This window comes from Cyphomyrmex costatus, unplaced genomic scaffold (assembly GCF_001594065.2).
Source record: "Cyphomyrmex costatus isolate MS0001 unplaced genomic scaffold, Ccosl1.0 scaffold374, whole genome shotgun sequence".
Lineage (NCBI taxonomy): Eukaryota > Metazoa > Arthropoda > Insecta > Hymenoptera > Formicidae > Cyphomyrmex > Cyphomyrmex costatus.
Window position 1 is genome coordinate 60470 of NW_017277928.1, and position 18794 is coordinate 79263.

Sequence of the window (18794 nt, forward strand, 5' to 3'; positions counted from 1 at the left end):
GTTCTTTTTAATTGTATAAATAATTCATATTTTAGTAAAAAAAATTATAAAAAATTATAAAAAATGAGTTAAGTAATGAATTATATTTGCACATCTTAAAAAAATTATTCATATTATTCCTCAATTATAATTAGTCAGATACTTCTCTCGCGTATATTTTATATTAATATGTATAGTTTGAATTTAATTGGACATTCGATATTCTGATATCTCGTGAAGTCTATTTGTTAGCGTAACAATGAATAGAAATTTCAGTTCTGAGCGATTACGAAAATTACGTGCGCGTCTAACTGATGGTAGACATAAACCATTTCGTTCTGTCAGCTCGAGACGCGTCTGGCCATGGGCTGATGTTACTACTGCGGCGTCAAGGAGCCTCTACAGTGGTAACGTCTGACGAATGACTGGTTTCTGTCACTGCCGTTGCACACTACCGAGCATCCTGTTTCGAACGTTTAATGAAACAGACTTTATAGTAATATTCTGTAATTAATAACACCATTCTTAATGCAAACTGTCGTTCTATTTTGCCTAATACTAAGCGCGATTGATTCACTCCGCGTAATCAATTCTCTCTATTACAAATATTTTAGCGTAGATATTATATATGTATTTGAAGGTCAAATCTATTGTGAAGATTTGTATTATTATAAAAATCAAGTATATTAATTTTTTTAATGAAAATTAGTGACTAATCTTTTGATATAAGAAGCAAGAGATTGCGTAATAATTTATGAAATAATGTAATTATAAATATAAATAATATTAATTAACTCTCTTGTGTGGATAATGTAATTACTTATATATCAGCACTGTTTTGACAATATTAACAATTTCATGTCAGAAGATAGTTTAGCTAAAACGTATATAGTGCAACTGAATTCTAGTTGGCAAATATGTACGCCATGCACAATTGGCGCTGAGTCGAACGTGCTTAACAATGTCTGAAAATTCGAATTCAAAATGAAAGTTTGTTCAATAGTCAGGTCAAGTGCTGCGGACCATAGATATTTGTAGCATAAAGTTTCAAATTTAGAAAATATTTGTTGACTTCAGAACTAAACTTTGTTGGACCAAAAATTTGGTCTGAATATATTGCAGTTTCAACTGTTCTCTGAAAGAGCATGAATTCAATTTTCTACAATATATTTTCGAGATTGTATGATTAGGATTGTCCTTTGCAAGGACGACGAACAATAAAAGAAGAAACGACCTCTTGACGTGTCTCGTCTCGACGAGACACGAATTTTTCGCAACCGGCAAGAAATAGAGGCGCGCGTTACATACGCGAAATTCCATGACACGTAGTTGCTGTCAAGCGATGAATTCGCGTCGCTTCACTTGGCGCCGTTGGTGTAAAAGCTGTAAAAGTGCACAACCCCAAGAAACGAGAAGAAGAGGCGTGCATGGCGACGAGCGCGGAATGAAACGAGAGAAATCAAAAAATGCAAGCTCGCAAGTGCAATGTGTGGTACTTCGCTGTTTAAAAGCACAAATATAATGGCACGTCTGCAGAAAAAGAAATAAATCGAATGTGTGCTTACAAGCGCAATGTGCTAAAATGCACTGATTAATACGTTAATGTTAGAAATGGCGTAATGCGATGTATTAGTGCATTATTATTTTTAATACAAAAGAGCAAACAATAAAATATTATCGTTTAAGAGATTCTCTAAAATTAAATAAAAAAAGAATATATAAACAGATATAATCAAATTGAATATTATCGATTTCATTTAAAATACTACAGATGGCTTTCGTGCCGTAAAAAAACTAATACATATATCTTGTTTTACGTGAAAATATTCTACATATTTGAAAAAAAGAGTAGAAGTCACGTAAAACAGCAATAGCTAACGTATATACACGTACATTATATAATATCATCTTAATAAAAAAATTTCCGTGTGTATACAGAATGTCCTATTTTAATTTATCTCGAAATATCAAATATCTTGGAAAATATGGAAGATAAAAGTGGAATAATTTTGAAAGAGACGTATTTTGATTATGTTGTTTCTTTTCTAAGTAAAAGCGCCAAAAAGACATCAACTTAAAAAAATTTTTTTTACATTATATGTAAAATTCCTTTAATTATTCTACACATAAAAATACATAATTTCATTTAAAAAATAAAAATAAACTTCAAATATTTTGGCGCCTCCACTTAGAAAAGAAACACGTCCATTGTACGTCTCTCTCAAATCAGTTACACTTTCATCTCAAATATATCTTCCATATTTTTCGAAATATTTGCTTGAGTGAATTAAAATGAGACACCCTATAGAAAGAGATAAACAAGCTTTCCATTAAATATAAATAAAATAAATTAAACTAAAAATAAATTATATTAATAATAAATTAATTAATTTACGTAAAGGTAAAATAAATAAAATAATTAGCAACTCTCGGAAACACTAAATGTAAAATAAAATAATACAAAGAATGTTGAAAACGAGTCAAGCGCGGCAAGCTTGTATTCACCTATTTTTTTATCTTATTCTATAATATTACACAAATTAAATCTTGTCAATCAACCTGTGGATGGAATGCTTAAATTACATTGATGCATTGTAACATAAATTACGATTGTTCACTAACAATAGCCAATTTATTTCCGTAATCTTGCATCTCTTCTATCTATAGACTTCCGTCTTTCGCTCCATGTAGTCGGCGATAAATAATTGATTTCGAATAAACGGTGAGTGCGTTTCACTGTTGCGATGTTAAGGGAGTGTAACGATATCAAAGTTGAGTAACAAGTGTGCCGATACTCGCGAAATTCAGTTATCGTCTCCGCTAGATAAGATATATCTTTCTCTCTACGGATAATACGTTACGTAAGACCTTAATTCGCTCCGAGAAGTAGTTAACGTATTATTTATTAGAAGCTTATTCTCAGCGAAGTTGTGTTTCTGTTGTTTCGTCAAAAGAGTGAAATGACATTGAAGCTGGATTAGCATAGTGCGAGACAAGGCGCTGCATGCACTCGTCTCGCTGATGCATTTCTCGCAACAAACGCAAGATTAACGTCTACAGGCGGCTGTAACACTGCGATAAGAGTTATCGCTCTTCCATTGCAGGAAAAAGCAATTATATTTTTTATACTTTGCTTCATCTCGAAGCAAATAACGTCTTTTTAAAAACAATTTATGTATAAAAAAATAAGTTAAATGCGTAGCGTGACATGAAATAATTTCAATATAAATAGCATTTAGATTGAGAATAAAATTTTGCACACGTGTGCAATTCTCGTCCTTGTTGCATAGTTGCATAGTTTAATTATACGAGAGAAAAATGACGGCAGACAGATGATCTGATAAGCATTATTCGTTCTACAAACTAAATGAGACAGTACATCCAGCATAGTTTGCACAGAGACAACAGGATTATATTATATAGGATTTTTTATAAATGCAATAATTTTTCTATTTATTTTCAAGCGTCCATATTTTTATCTAAATTTTTAAAAGTGTTTTAAAATATTAGCTCGCCATTCGTAAAATAATGTTATTACATTAACAGTAATGGTACTATCTGTGACACCTTTTAGTGACGAGAAAATTTAAATTTAATGAAGTTATCAACAATGTGCGTTAATTCTACGCTACAAGATATTAATTAGTTTGCGATGCACTATTATACAATGTCAGGTGACAAAACGAATTACCGTCGCTTTGTGATAATAAACCCGTTTAACAGGTGGTGATCTTTTTAATGCATAGGGCAACAGAATAATGTTCTTATCCTGGGATTATCTCCGGAAATGAGTTTCGGGCGAAGATTATGCCCCTTGCCGCTTTCCTGATTTTCTGGCACGTGCGGTAAATTCAACAAAATAACAAGAAAACCGTGATGCAGTTTGAAGACAACGACATTGTTTTGATGGAATAACTTAAACTTACTGCGGACGATTTAGGTTAATAAAGGAACTGTATCGGTAGCATTAAAATCCGGTTGTACCGATGTTACTTTGACTTTAAGCGAAATTTAAAATTTTCTCTGTCTCTCTTTAAAGGGAAAAAAGAGATAGAGACGAAGTTTTAAGCTTCGCTTAAAATCAAAGTAACGTTAATGCAATCGGGCCTAAGTCATATTTTTTTAAGGTTGCTGATATCGCCAGATTTCTGTCGTATGCCGGCATTTTCGCTGATGATATTCCATCGGATACTCAGAGAGAACTTTGATCGAACGCCCTATGTAAATTGCCCTACTTTCTCTCGCGCTTGTTCATCTAGCTTCACACCGTTGGCGTCAGTAGCGTTGTTATTATCTTTTTTTTTTATCTCCGTAAAGTCGGTGCGGATATGATGTTGCGAGAGATCGATAATCGAGAAGCAGAGGAAGATAGAGAGAAGAAGTTAATCCTTTCTCTTGCACAAGGGGACTTCAAAATATGTTGCAAAGTAAATTCACGAATTTATTTCTAGTCTAAAACCAATTCCCGCGAAGTTTTATTCGCCCAAAAATGCAACGGTTCGAGCGATATAAAAATTAACAGAGAGAAGAGAAGCTTTCCGACGAGTTCTTTTCATTCTTTAGCTTTATAGAGTTTCATACTGCAGATGTATTGATTTTACTTACACGCAGCATAGAAAAATAGATAATGAAAAAAGCGTTGGACAAAATAAAAAAAATAATGAAAGAGGAAATTAACCGTAGAGGTTCTTCCCAATCCTTTTCTCATTTTATATTAAATAAAAGATGTCATTTTTTTTTATTGAAAAATATAAATCTGGTTTAATATTTGTTATGTGTGTGTATGTATATGTATTTTAAATGACAATAAAAACCATTTTTTATTAATCAGTCATTTTGCAAATTATAATTGCATTCTATAATTGAAGTAGAAAAATAATTAAAAATTCATGCTATTGCTTTGTACTGAAATATAACAATAAAATTACTTTAGGTAAGAAAAATTATCAATAAGAGAAAGTGTTATGGATACTTTCTTTTACAAATCTATATTTTACACATAATGTGTTACATTATTAAGTTACTTTCCGAGAGCTCTTTTTTCGAGAATAAGGAACGCAATGTAACACGATGAGTCATTTATTTATTTTAACGACTGACCTGATTATATATATACGGATAGTCTTCTTTCTGACAAAACAAATTACAAATGCCGACACAGCTATTTTTATAGAATAACAAAATTACCCTTTATTTTCAGCGAGGCATGAAAGAGGCGCCGCGAAAGATTAATCAGTGGTTTCCATGAGACCTACTTTCCCATTTCCTTTCTACGAAGTTCCTTCTACCTCGTTCCCTCCATTGAAAACTTTTATCCATTTATAAAATCTACTGTTGTTCACGTGTGTACCCGCTTAAAGGGTCTCCCTATGACAGAAAATTACTCGTTGCACGATGTAAACGAGTTGGAGTTCCTCCGTAGACGGATAAACTCTTCCACTTCGTGGAAGATACACGGTACGAGGGGCGCGACTGTTCTTCTCTATATGTGTGGTCGCGGCGGCAAAATCGATCTTGGAGATATGCGCTGGCTCGACTGTTTGCAACGGTATTTATCCTGCGTTTTCGTGCAACGTCAATAGACATTCATCTACGTTCCAGCGATCAATTATTGGCGCAGCTGTGAAAGGATGCCATTTCGAGTCGTGCTGCTTTTTATTGTAGCACTTCGGTCCCGTTTCAATTTCGTCGGAGCAGGAGCACTGCCGTCCATGAAAGATTCATAATTCCGATATTTTGTTATCGTATGTGTCTGCCTGCGTCGCGAATAAATCTCTCGCGCCGCTTCCAGCAAAATTTCCCTCAAGAAAACCGATTCGCGGGATGAATCGTGTGAATGCGTTTGAGCAGGTTGTTTGCAGAAAATCTAAAGGCTTTAGAAATCAAAATATTCTTACGGAAATATTATCATAAATATATACGTACGGTCGCTTTTAACGATGCTTATACAGTTAATAAAAGGTTCTACTTTTTTCCATAATTACGTAGCAAATATTACGTCAAAGATCTCCCCTATGATTATAAATGTTATAAAAAACTGTCAAGAATATGTACACGCTAAGGTGTATTATAGATGCCTTTCAGGCATCCTTTGGATCTTTCTGTTGCTTGATTTCCACAAAGTAATCCCCTCAGGGTAACAAACGATGAAAGAGAGAGGGAGAGAGAGAGAGAGAGAAATATATCTGACCAGAAACGTTATTCTATTCAATGATAATCCATTTTAACATTGATAACTTCGGGCATTTATGGGTGCGGTATAGACAGCAAGTTCTTTATAGGTTCTGCTCACGCTTTCCATAGAGTACGATTTCCATTAGCCTCAAAGAGGAGTAGAAGCTGCCAACGAAATGATCGCGCTATAAATTATGCCGTGAGCTTTTTAACAGCTTCTGTTGCATATGGCATGATATAAAGCAGTAATTCCTACCTTCACGTTTGTTAGCAAAATGTTATATTTAACTTATTCTTTATTTATAATATATAATTTAAACCGACTTTATAAATAAATAATAAAATCAAAATTTTAACGTAATTGCATTATTGCGATATCACCTTGGATATCATCAAAGACATCACATACCTTAAGTGCCTCTTCAATAAATTGACTTTCCGTTTCCACGAATGTCGATATGACTGAAAGCTCTTCTAGATTATTCATGCCACTCGCCGCGTTTACAAACCTTCCACAATGAAGTGCGCCATTCCGAGAGAGAATGCACCGTGTGTTCGGATGTAAAAACGGAGCGCACCGACTAAGGGTCGGTTTCACCAATGTAAGATTAACTTTAATTTTAGTTTAACTTACTATTTAGCTTCCTCTAATTCTTACAATTAGAAAACAATGGAGATGAAATTGAATCAAGATTAAAGTTAATCTTACATGAAACAAAAAAAAAATATGCGCTATAATTGTAGTAAATTTTATGGAATTAGTAGATGAGTCTATATAGGGACAGGCACCTATTTTCTTTATTTTTCTGGTAAATGAGCGATCGTCGTGTAGATATATTATAAAGATACTCTTTACATTTCGTAAAGTATTATACGGTATATATATATATACTATATATTATATATTATGTATTATATAATAATATACCGGACCTACCTAGGTCGTTTATGCTCTGTGAAAGAGGGAATATTAGTACATCACTCTCTATCCTCTACAGAAACGAGGGACAGTGATGCGGGATCTCTCGGATCCCAACGAAGGGTGGCGGAGCAGGTCAGTTTGACCCAAATGCGGACTGGGTTGGCCGACAGCCAACGTGGCATGTTCCCCGAACGTCCCTCATCAACGTACCAGCACGCCAGCTTGAATCTTTACTTATATTTTTCCAATGGAATCGCCGCGTGGCTGAATACACGGCGCGCTGGATATCAATTTTTGGAGCCGATAAGTTGATCGGCTGTCACTCGCTTCCATTAACTTGCAAACCGCGTCGCTGGTTTCTCCTGTGTACCTCCGCCATTGACAAAGGGAATATACAGTCGGATCAATGTTTAGTGATGGTCGAGACAATTTAAACGATTATTTCGTTATCAATGATGATACTTGAATTAATCTATTATACTTCACATTAACTTAATGTTTCGGATCAGAAATCAAAGTACACACGAAACGTTTTATGTAAAATGTATGATTTTAAAATATCAATAGTTTAATTTTTTTTTGTTACTTTCAATATAAAATTGATTAATTAATTAATAAACAATATTTACATAAAGTTATTTAGTTAATATTTATATATAAAGTTATAAATAAATATGTATATATTGACAGATTTCTATGTAATAGTATTTCAGAGATTAATATTTTAGTTCAAACAAAATTAACTTTTGTTATTTCGTCAAAAAATGTTTGACACAGTATGTTCCTATAGTCTATTTTTTCTATATTCTATTCTTTTGAAGCTTTTTTTTTTTTATATCACTATTCAGAGTTTCCAACCGTCAAAATTCAACTGTCTAAATTCTGAACAATACATATATTGGAAATTTTATCTGTTTTACATGTTGGTGGATTTATCAAAGTTCACGTTAAAGAGTTTCTTTCAAAACATAAAGCGAAAAAAGTAATAAAAGAACTTGATTGATATACACACATTATTTTTGTTGTTCTATTATATCTTGTTTTTGACATGTAGAATATTTCGTAAAAATGTAGTTATATTTTAATATCCTATATTTATTTTTCAATACAGCATAATATTGCCTATTATATTGTTGTACTTGTCAAGTATTTTTATCTTTTTGACAATTAAGTAGGCTCGCCATTTCGTAAAGAACGACACTTACTATGAAGTATATTATACGCATAACGCAGGCTAATTCGTCCGAATTTATGGTCAATTCGGCCATATTTTTCGCCCGCTATCTTCACTCCGCACTCGTGACCACCGTCGTCCCTTTCCGTGATCGAGACCACATTTGTGCCAAAGCACACCGCAAGGATATATGGTCTGGCGTAGGATCGACCCGCTTTTAACGAACCTCAATTTGAAGTTACGGCCGTTTGGCAAACAATCGAACTTTCGCGGGGTAAACGCTGCCCGTTGACTACCAAAATTTTTGTGCAAAGGCGAGACAACGGAAACATATGGTTAAGTCTCTCCATCTTCGCTTTTCTTTCACCTATGACGGTGAATAGACGCGTGTTTATGGTACACGTTTCGTGCAAACTTGCAAGTTCCGCGAGAAGTTAGTCGCCGAAAGTGTCGCGAATTGAGGTCAACAACGAACAACTAAACAACTAACTTCTGTTGCGTTCGTTCCTGTAGAACTAAATAATGTTTGCAAAGTGATCGATAACTTTTATTATTAATAGGAATGTATAAATATCTGTCAAATAAAATTTAAATTTTGCATTAAAAATAATTAAATTTACTCTCTAAATATTAGGACTATATTATGTTAATTGCGAAAACTTACTGTTTGCGATTGTTTAGTAGAAATACCGAACGGTCATTATTGACTATTTCTACTTTTAAAATTAATGTTCTGTTTTTTGCGGATTCTAGAATTTTTCTACTCTTTATCAATTATTTTCTTTATTCTGATATATTTAATATTTCATATTCATTTTACTTTTATATATATATATATATATATATATATTGTAATTAAATCACTTAAATAAAAATAAATAAAATATTCAAGGTTTTCAAGTTATAAATGAAGCACTCTATATATCCTGATGTTGAAGAGAGAAAGTGGAGAGTTGAGTGCAAAAAGTGCAAGCAACGCGAACAGACTTTATGTTGGTACTCCTAACGTTTAAACTTCAAACTGTTCAAGAAAGTAGCGTGGCTCTAAAGGATATCTGTATATGTATAATTGCGTCGTAAGATACAAAAGTAATTTTCAACGAAAAAAGAAATGGATAGAGAAAATCAGGAAAGTCACGATGATCCTCAATTTGTGAAAGTATTAGTAACCTGTTTGAAGATGGAAATTGCGACGATTAAGGAAAATCTCGATGGTAAGTAAAACGCGGCATAGCAGTTTGTTTTATATTTTTCCAATGAAAAATATAAAACAAGAATATAAAAACATATAAAATATAAAAACAAGAGAGAGAAAAACTTTTTATACATTAATTTTTATATGTCCCTCTTTCGAGTCTTCAATTTTTCTTTGCTGCTGCTCATTAAGAAAAGAATATATATTATCGATAATTTTTAGCCAATACAGACGAAATAAAACAATTGAAGACAATAATACGTAGCGAACTTAACAAAAGAAAGGAGCTCAAAGGAAAAACAGCGCAGATGAACAATATTAAATTAATATTAAATGACACTTTAACAAAGTACGAGAAAAAATGACTATTATTTTAATTATTTTCGTATTGCACTTTTCTTGAACATATTAAAATTTTATTGTATTAAATAGGTTATATACAAATATCAACGAAATCTCGGATACGTTAGAAACCATGAAAGCAAATGCCGATGATCAGTATAAATTGAATCAACTGAGGTCGCAAGAGTATCAGGATATCGTCGACGAATACAAAAAAACATGGAATGAATATCATGTTGGTACAGTAATAAATCTTGAGTTTACTCGTACAATTTCAGAATTTAATCAAATATATGTATAATCGTAAACAGACTATATACGAGGAATTTCCATTGGCGAAGGCCAGAAACGCGGCTAAAATCAATTTGGAGAAACTTAAAATTAATTATATGGTCATGTCTTACAAAAAAACGGAGATGATGACAATTATCAAGCAGAGACAACGTATTAATTGGATTCGCACACGCTGCAAAATAATTGAATTTGCCACTATGATGTTGAAACATTTAAAATTAGAAGTAAAGTTTACGAAGCTGAAAGTAAATGTAAAATATCATAGAAAAGAATTACAGTCAATCGAAGCGGAGGTCTGTAGACTAGCGTGTTAAGTTGATTTTTCAATATATAATTGTTCGAAAAATTTGTGCAAATTTTTAAGCAAAATTCAAATAAAATTCCGGAAAAAAGTTTTATATGTATGGACATATTTTACATATAATTATATATAAAATATTTTTTTTCCAGAGATCTTTTATTTAAAAATAGTTCAAAAAAAATTTTTTTTAGTTTTAAAAATAGTTTTAGTCTATATACACAATTTAATATATGCATTATTTTATTTCACAATATTTTTACATTTTTTTTGAGTGATTCATAATTCCTCTCTCGTATAGAAATTCTGGATTTTTAAATATTATCTACTGAAAAATCCGGACTTTTTCCAAGCAATTCAATATATTCAATGTATAAATAGACTTCTAATTCATCAATTTTCGTAGCTGCAAGTATTACGTAATAAAGAGGAAGATCAGAAAAGACAGAGGAAACAGAAAATGTTGGAAATGGCACCGCCGAAGATTAATATACCGTTTCGAGAAATGTATGCTCAAAATCAAATGCGCGCGAAGGTGCAACGTCAAGTTTCAGTTCACGAGTCCTTTGATGGTGAAAATTTATTTTATACTTTATAATTCCAGATAGGACAAGCACTTTAATTCACGAACACACATGCATATGTATGCGTTGTGTCCTATATATTGAAGTCATTTGCTTTTCAGATATCTCCGTCAATACCTTGTTTCTGGAAGAATTATGCATTAACGAGAACACTGCAGTGTTGCCGACGAAAATAGATGCAGAAGTGACACATGACAATGATTATACACTTCCGCCAGTCGAAACAGACGTGTCTAATTCCAAAAATACTATTGTTTCGGAAAAAGATGACGCGCACGCTGTTTCGGTAACGTTGGGTGCGGAGCCAAGTACTGAACAAGTGATTTTAACAGACAACGACGTAGAAATGAAAGAGATTCACCACGAAGATACACAGAACTCGCAGGAATCCTTTAAAACGCAACTAAGCTGCCGTACAAAAGAAAGCTCGCTCAAGCATAGCGCCATCAACAATACACAGGACGAAATTGAAGCAAAAAGAATTCGACTTCAGAGGCAGGAAAGTATCAATAAAATAACTGCTCCTCAGCTGTCAGCTATTGTTAAAAGAATGGATTGGAAATCACCTCGGTCAGTACCGAAGATTAAAAAGATAGAAACTGTACATTACAATGTTACACCGTTAATGCCGATATCAAAATCTCTCGAGCGCATACCTATCACCGCAAGCAGTATGTTTTCTCCGATGCATTATGAATATTGTGAGAGCAATATAAGTTCCATCGATCAGGATTATCTATCAAAAGGTTGTAAGTTGTAATATTATTGTACAATTAAGTGCTGCTCGTTTTTTATACATATATAAAAATTAGATACATTTATTTGTTATAAATATAGGTAAATTATACGTATGTATCATTTTTTAAATATAAACATAGAGAATTTTATAATAAACATTATTGTAGATCAATCACGCGAAGGATCGTTATGTAATTATAAATTATCTCCGACTTTCAATATATCTACGTGTACCGATGAAGACATTCGAATGAATTCTACTCCGAAATGTGCTGCGCAGCAGAATAATAAAATGGAGATTGAAGACGAGATATCACGTATTAAAATTTCCTCATCTCTTTCTGGCTCAATTAATTTTATAATATTAGAATATACTTTAACTTTTAATCTTACTTTTTTCAGCGTTTAAGTTTGGTAATTATACGAAGAAGACAAGTAAGAACAACTTGTTTTAAAAAAGAACTAAAGAAAGATTATTAAATCCAGTTCTTATACTCATATAATCCAATTTAATTTTGCAATTACGTGTTCAAAAATTATATACATATATATATATATATATATTATTATACATAAGGTAAATTATGTCATTAATAAGTAAAGTATATTATTTTTATTAGATAAATATTAAATTCTTATATATATTATACATTATCATTAATTAACCAAAACACAGTGTTTATTATTATAGTTCTAATTGTATACAGAAAATAAAGAATATCAAACAAGAATTAATCTCTATATACATGAAACTCGTTTAACTTTCATTATGTTACTTAAGGTATCGTTTAAGATTGTCGAATTATTAGTGAAGAGTTAACAGTGTTTATGTATTCTTGTAATGCTAACAATAATTATGTACTTTCAAAGTAATTTTGGATTCTTACGAGAAGTTAAATGGCTAATATGCATTTTGTATACAGGTACATCTCTCTAGCGCGTAGATATCAACGGCGACAACTTCGCGGCATGTATTAAATAAATGCTTGCTCACCGAGTTGCGATTATGTACTCTCCGCGAGTTTCGGTCTCCTTTATTCGTACATATACCGTGCCCCCGTGTAATTTTGGCTCCCGTAATTTTGCTAGAGAGCTCCGAGCGAGTTACAGCCGTTTACTTCCGCCGGGGGAGAAACGAGACCGTAAGAGAAATAAGATAGAAAGGAAACGATACCCCTCATGCTCTTTCTGTCTACAAGCAGTGGGAAAAGAGGAGGCACTCAGCTTTTATAAAAATAAGCTCGTTAAAATCCTACTTTCTGCACTCGCTTTGCAGAACATTGTGATGTGACTTGTATATAATCACACCACGCGGATAATGCACAATAATATTCCGTAATGCTTTACAAGCTTTTTAATTACTTTTGAAATTCTTATTGTTTCCCGTCTAATGCTCCCGTTGCACGCAAGTTTTATTTCATTACAGAATAAAGTTAATTTTAAAAACAGGGAAAAGAGATGTACGATGTCTTATAAATACTATTAATACTATATTATATCATTAATATTAATAATATGAATAATATGATATTGCAATATTAATAAATCAATATTATTAATATTAATATACTATTACTAATTAGGATTTCTCTAATTTAATCATATATATATTTTTATCGGTCTAAATTCATCATAATTGTTTAATAATATACATTTCATATCTCATATACACTTTCAGTTGATTTTGAAACGTTTATAATTGTAATCCTTTTAGAGAAATTATTCTGTGTTCCAGTTTATACGTTTAAAAAATTGTTTCTTCATGCAAACGACGCTTAATTAGACAACAAAGGAGTAAGAGAGAAGATTCTGGATGGAATTGTCCGCGGTTAGACGGACGTGTTCGCGATCTTTCTTTAGTAATTAATAGAAAAAGTATCTCAAGTACACGCGATATGAGGGATAACTTCTTAATCCGCCTCTTCGCTGTCCTTCTCAGGTCTAATCGCATCAGCCAGTGTAATTGATATAAATTAACCCGCTCGCTCGAGCGTTTCATTTGTGTCGCAAGGAGGAAGAATACGAAAGTTTGTTATTACCTGTCGTAACTTTGGCGAGCCAACCTTTCCACGAGAAGCCAAGACTTCTAGTCGAGAGAAATTGTGTCCTTTTATAAGCCAATGTAACGGCAGGAGGCCGACTATCAAGCTATTTTATTTCAAAAGTTTCGCATTGAGGTACGAGGAAGATAAATGGGACATTTAATGGCGCAATCATCGAACCGACATCTTCCGTGGCGTGAGAGGACTTTAATCGATAATATCATTCAGAGAATTCTTAGTCAAATCGCACTTCGAATAATCGTTTCTCTATTGCTCGCAAAATATATTATTGTATGTAGATTTTCTGTTGCGCTTTCAACATCATATAATATAATTATACTTTTGTACAGACATTTGATCAAATAACGACTTACTAGTGTTTTCTGTTAAATTTATCAAATAATATTAGCCATGAATGAGACATATTAAATGTTAGGTCATACAAGATCTGGTTACTTTATTAGGCAAAAAAACAAACCTAATTCCAATTAATCAAGGAGATTGTTGTCAACTGAGATAGGAAACTTAAGCGCACTTAAGCAAACAAAATTATAGTCTGTATATAATGATAAAAAAATTATGGCTTTTCTCGTCTGATTTCGATGCTACACGAAAACATTGCATACCTCTTTTTGCAATTTTTCTTTCTGGTCCGTACAATACCTGGCTTTACGGATACGTGACTAGAATGTTTCGCTTATACCCTCGTACTAGGAGATAACTCGCAATGTTCTTCAAGCAACCCTTTCCATCCTGGCGAAACTCGGCGTTACTCGACTGAAAGTGGGAACTTAGTACGTTCGTAATGTACATTTATTAACTCGGCGCAATGTTGCGTATATTTTGTTAACAAGGAGAAATCGCTTCCTGCAATCGAATGTTCTTACACCAATGAACACGTTTATGTATTGCACCCCGTTCTTACGCCGCAGGTGGTAATTTAGGTTAATTACTCCCTGTGCACGGAGTTAATGATGTCTTTATAACTTGTTTAAGGTCTACAGTCTGTAACGGGGTTGTACTGTATGTTAATTAACGCGAACAAACGATAAGATTTATAAATCGCGAAGTAATTGATTTTCTTGTAATAATATTACTTCCAGATAATAACCTAAGATACTTTTCTTACAAAGAGCTTAAATAAATAATAGGCACAATCATTTATCATTTATGAATAACGCAACAAATTTTATTTCCTCTGTTGTACGAAAATTGCTTACTTTTACAAACGTGAGATATAGCATATTTTAGTCTAAAAAAATTTATTCTATCAATTAATGTATGTATACACGTGAAAGATGATATTTAATCTGTTTTCATTTTCACATTATTTCATAAATGGAGATTGATTCAGACTTTAATGTCGATCAACGAGAAAGTATTTCGAAGCGAACAAAATCAGAAATATTCTCATTTCACGTCTGCAGCTAAAAGTTCATTGTTGTTCAGATAAATAAAGGAATGTTCGCATTGCCAGAAATAATTTCCTACCCATGCCGCGCCGTTGCATATACGCACCGTGTATAAACGCATCTCGTAACTTGGGTTAATTACGACAAGCATATACGTGATGCTGGATTTTGGAAAGGGACGGCTTGGTTGGTTGGTTGGCTGGTGGTTGGTTGGTTGGTTGACTGCTTTTGCACGAAGTGCTACAGAGGTGAAAGGGGGATGTAAAAGGCAGAGGCATTCCATCGTACACGCGGGGGATTTAGGCAAAAACCCCTGGTAGATTAAACGACTACGACGTTGCTGATGGCCTTGCCGGAGTATTCAGTAAATTCTGGCAGCCATGGAAACGTCCGCCGTGTATTCTGGCGAGCGTTTTATTGTGTACACGTGGCGAAGGTTGATTCTCTTAGGAAAAAGAACCGATCGAGAATTTATCCAGGACCCTTCTCAAATGCAACTACTTAAATTGTAATTGACAGTCGGATGAATTATATAGTTCTAGACAGATTATACAATGATAGAGAGACGATAATTTATTTACGAATCAGATAACTTTCAGAAGAAAACCGTAGAGAAATAATTAAATTTAAATTAAATACTTTAGTTAAAAAACCTATTAATATAAAACGTTTTTATGCATTTATTAGGAACTTACAATTTGTCCCTAATTTTTTACACAAAAATTAGCCTCTACTTCTTAGTCTCTAATTTTTAATTAGAGACTTAGTTTATTCAAAACAGAGGTAATTTATAAAAATTATAAATAATTATTGTGTGAGCACCTAAATTTTGATAAGCAGACGCGGCAGTTGGCACCTTTAATGGATATGCTGAGAAAGAAAAATAAATCATGCGAAATTAGACGATGTCGAGAAAAAGTAGACACGTATATACGCACGACTAAGGGACGAGTCCGGTTTTTGTCACCAAATTGCTCGTTCAAACTGCTCTATTTTATCACGATCTGTCGATAACAGACAGGTCTGACTAAGGGGAGCTTCTCTCGTCTTTTACGTATAGAATCATCTCATCGGGCATATCGTAGATTCTCAAAATAAAGTGCCTGCTGAATTTTGCATACTTGATTTTTATGTTATATGACGATAAATCGTTATGTTAAACAATCTTATTTTTATAAATTTTGTGATATTTCCAATTCTCACCGCGCAATAATAGACGCACTTCTGTGCATGTAGATTTTACGACCAATTTACGACCGTTTAATTAAGATGAAATTTATTTATCCAACTCATACAAAACTGTTGCTTATAGTATCTTTAGATAAATATCGTAAAATTATTTGCGTGTCAACTGTCGAGAGTGATATTGCAGCTTTTTGTTACAGTCAATTCATTTTCAACGTGAAAAACGTTATGTTAGAGTGACAATTGAACATTTCAGTCTGTCCCAATATATTTTTATTGACAATACGTATACTTTTTGATCTTTTTTTTTGTTCGCTGTAAAATGACAAAATAGTTATTGGACAAAATGTATTTATCAAAGTTATTACTCTCACCACATTGACGGTTGGTTAGTTTCCATCACAACGGCGAAAAACAGATTATATTTGTACAAATTACTTTTTGTTAGTTTTAATAAACCTAATGCATTTTTGATTATTTTTTTAAATACAGTTTGTTTGTTTGATACTCTGTCGCAATAGAAAAACAGCAATACATAAAAAAATAAAAACATTTATTTTTCATAATTATTATTATCTTCATAGATTATTTATAGAGAAGCGTTTGCAACGAAAGATACAAAATGATTGCCACAAATATTACGCATGCAAATGTGATGGGCTATAAATAAATTATTTCGAAAATAAATATTTACGACTTTTATTTTTTTACGTAAAAGAGCTTTTCTGTTTTACGTAAAGGCTTAGGGCCATCAGTTTATGTCATTTTGTGTGTGATTACTTTTACTTTTAAATCTTCATTCAACCAATTTTATTACTATATAAATGCAGCTTTTCATATCTAATCTATTCTGTATACTGCAACTTTTCTATAATAGTCGTATTATAATTTTTAACTTTAATTATTTTAAATTTATAATATTTAATCGTATTATAGCATTAAAAATTTTGATTTAACATTTGCGAAATTTATATGACGTTGCGTGAAATATTGTGATCCTGTCACCGTCTTTCCTTGAACGTTGCGTTGTAATATCATTCTTGTAACACTATAGGAATTTCATTCTGTCTTTACACGTTACGAAGCTGCATCGACTGGCTCGTATGGGGAAGAAAGCGGAGAGGTCGGCATTTCTGACGAAGTAGAAATTCCTGCGCACCCCTGGCTTTGCCAGCAATCGCAACAAGGCACGTTTTGAAGCGGGTATCGAAGCGGATATCGAAGCTACCTGCCAGAGAACAATGAAGGGATCAATTACCGTCCTAGAACACCTCGCAATAGAAATTGAGACCAAAATACTGGCAGTTGCGAGCTGGAAACGGACGTTTAATTCGGTCACTTGTCTTCGCACAAACTGGATTAGTGCGTGACAAAAAAAAACATTTAATTAAAATATACAAAAGAATAAATTTTACTGAAAATACAATTTTAATTGTAGACCGTTCATATAATTGTAATTTTCATGAAAATACATAAAATCCTTATTGAAGAAATTTAACACTAAACGGTAGTGATTGATTACTTACTTTGAATATTATAAAAGTATTATTATTTAGTACTTTAACATTAAAATAAATAATTTCCAGTATCGACTAGCATTTTCTGTAAGGAAAAGTGATGGAACTATTTTAACTTATTTAACCGAATTAGAGAGCTTGTGAAACTTTCTCTGCTCGTCTCTAAAATTTTCTCTCTACTAGTTCATTCTCGACGTTTAACACAACAGATAGTAAACATTTCGAAATGAGATCCTTCGATCCTGGATTTCATGCCAACTAATTTCAGCGATCCATTTGTCGCGCTATCGCGGTTTCTGCATTAGTTCGTCGAGTGGATATGCATTCGTCGGCGCGTTAAAAGCGTTCTTCAAGCTTTCTACGGCGACAAAACCGGAGGGGGTAAAAGTTTAACTTACGCGAGCATGGACGCGTCTCGTCGCTCCCATCTCCACAGTCGTCCACAACGTTACAAACTTTGTTGAGGGCGACGCAGTGCCCGTTGGCGCACTGAAATTCGCTCTGCCGGCAAGAAAGCACCGTCGTCGCTGTGAGGATGCAGGTGCAAATGAGCCAATGCATGTCTGAAACAATATAAAAAGTAGCATGGTTTTAGTATCATGGAAAAAAGAACTCTTCGCGCGCTCGTGATCTGAATTTTTCATGTGACTTGAAAATTCCAAGCGAGTTACGATCGTCGTTATTGTGACCAAAGCGTATCCCTATTTATATCAAAATTCACATCTTTTATATATAATGCATAATTTTTACTTATATTTATAATATTTACAATATTTGTAATATTTATAATATTTAATTAAAATGTAATAATTATATACACATTTTCAAATATTTAAATAATGAGGGTACAGCGCTGTTAGCATGGCGCAAGTTATAATGTCAAAATTTTTATTACTTTACAAGAAGGATAATGTCACGATCATTCGTAAACCAATTTG

The 18794-nt window shown here is 33.0% G+C and overlaps 1 protein-coding gene across 1 annotated transcript in view; it reads right to left on the reverse strand.

Annotated features, from left to right (window-relative positions):
- Window positions 1–18417, reverse strand: part of LOC108776711 (uncharacterized) — a 39380-nt gene extending 20963 nt beyond the window's left edge. Inside the window, exon 1 of the mRNA XM_018543405.1 lies at window positions 18255–18417. Within this exon, the coding sequence (XP_018398907.1) occupies window positions 18255–18417 (163 nt within the window). The remainder of the gene's footprint in view (window positions 1–18254) is intronic.
- Between the last annotated feature and the right edge of the window lie 377 nt (window positions 18418–18794).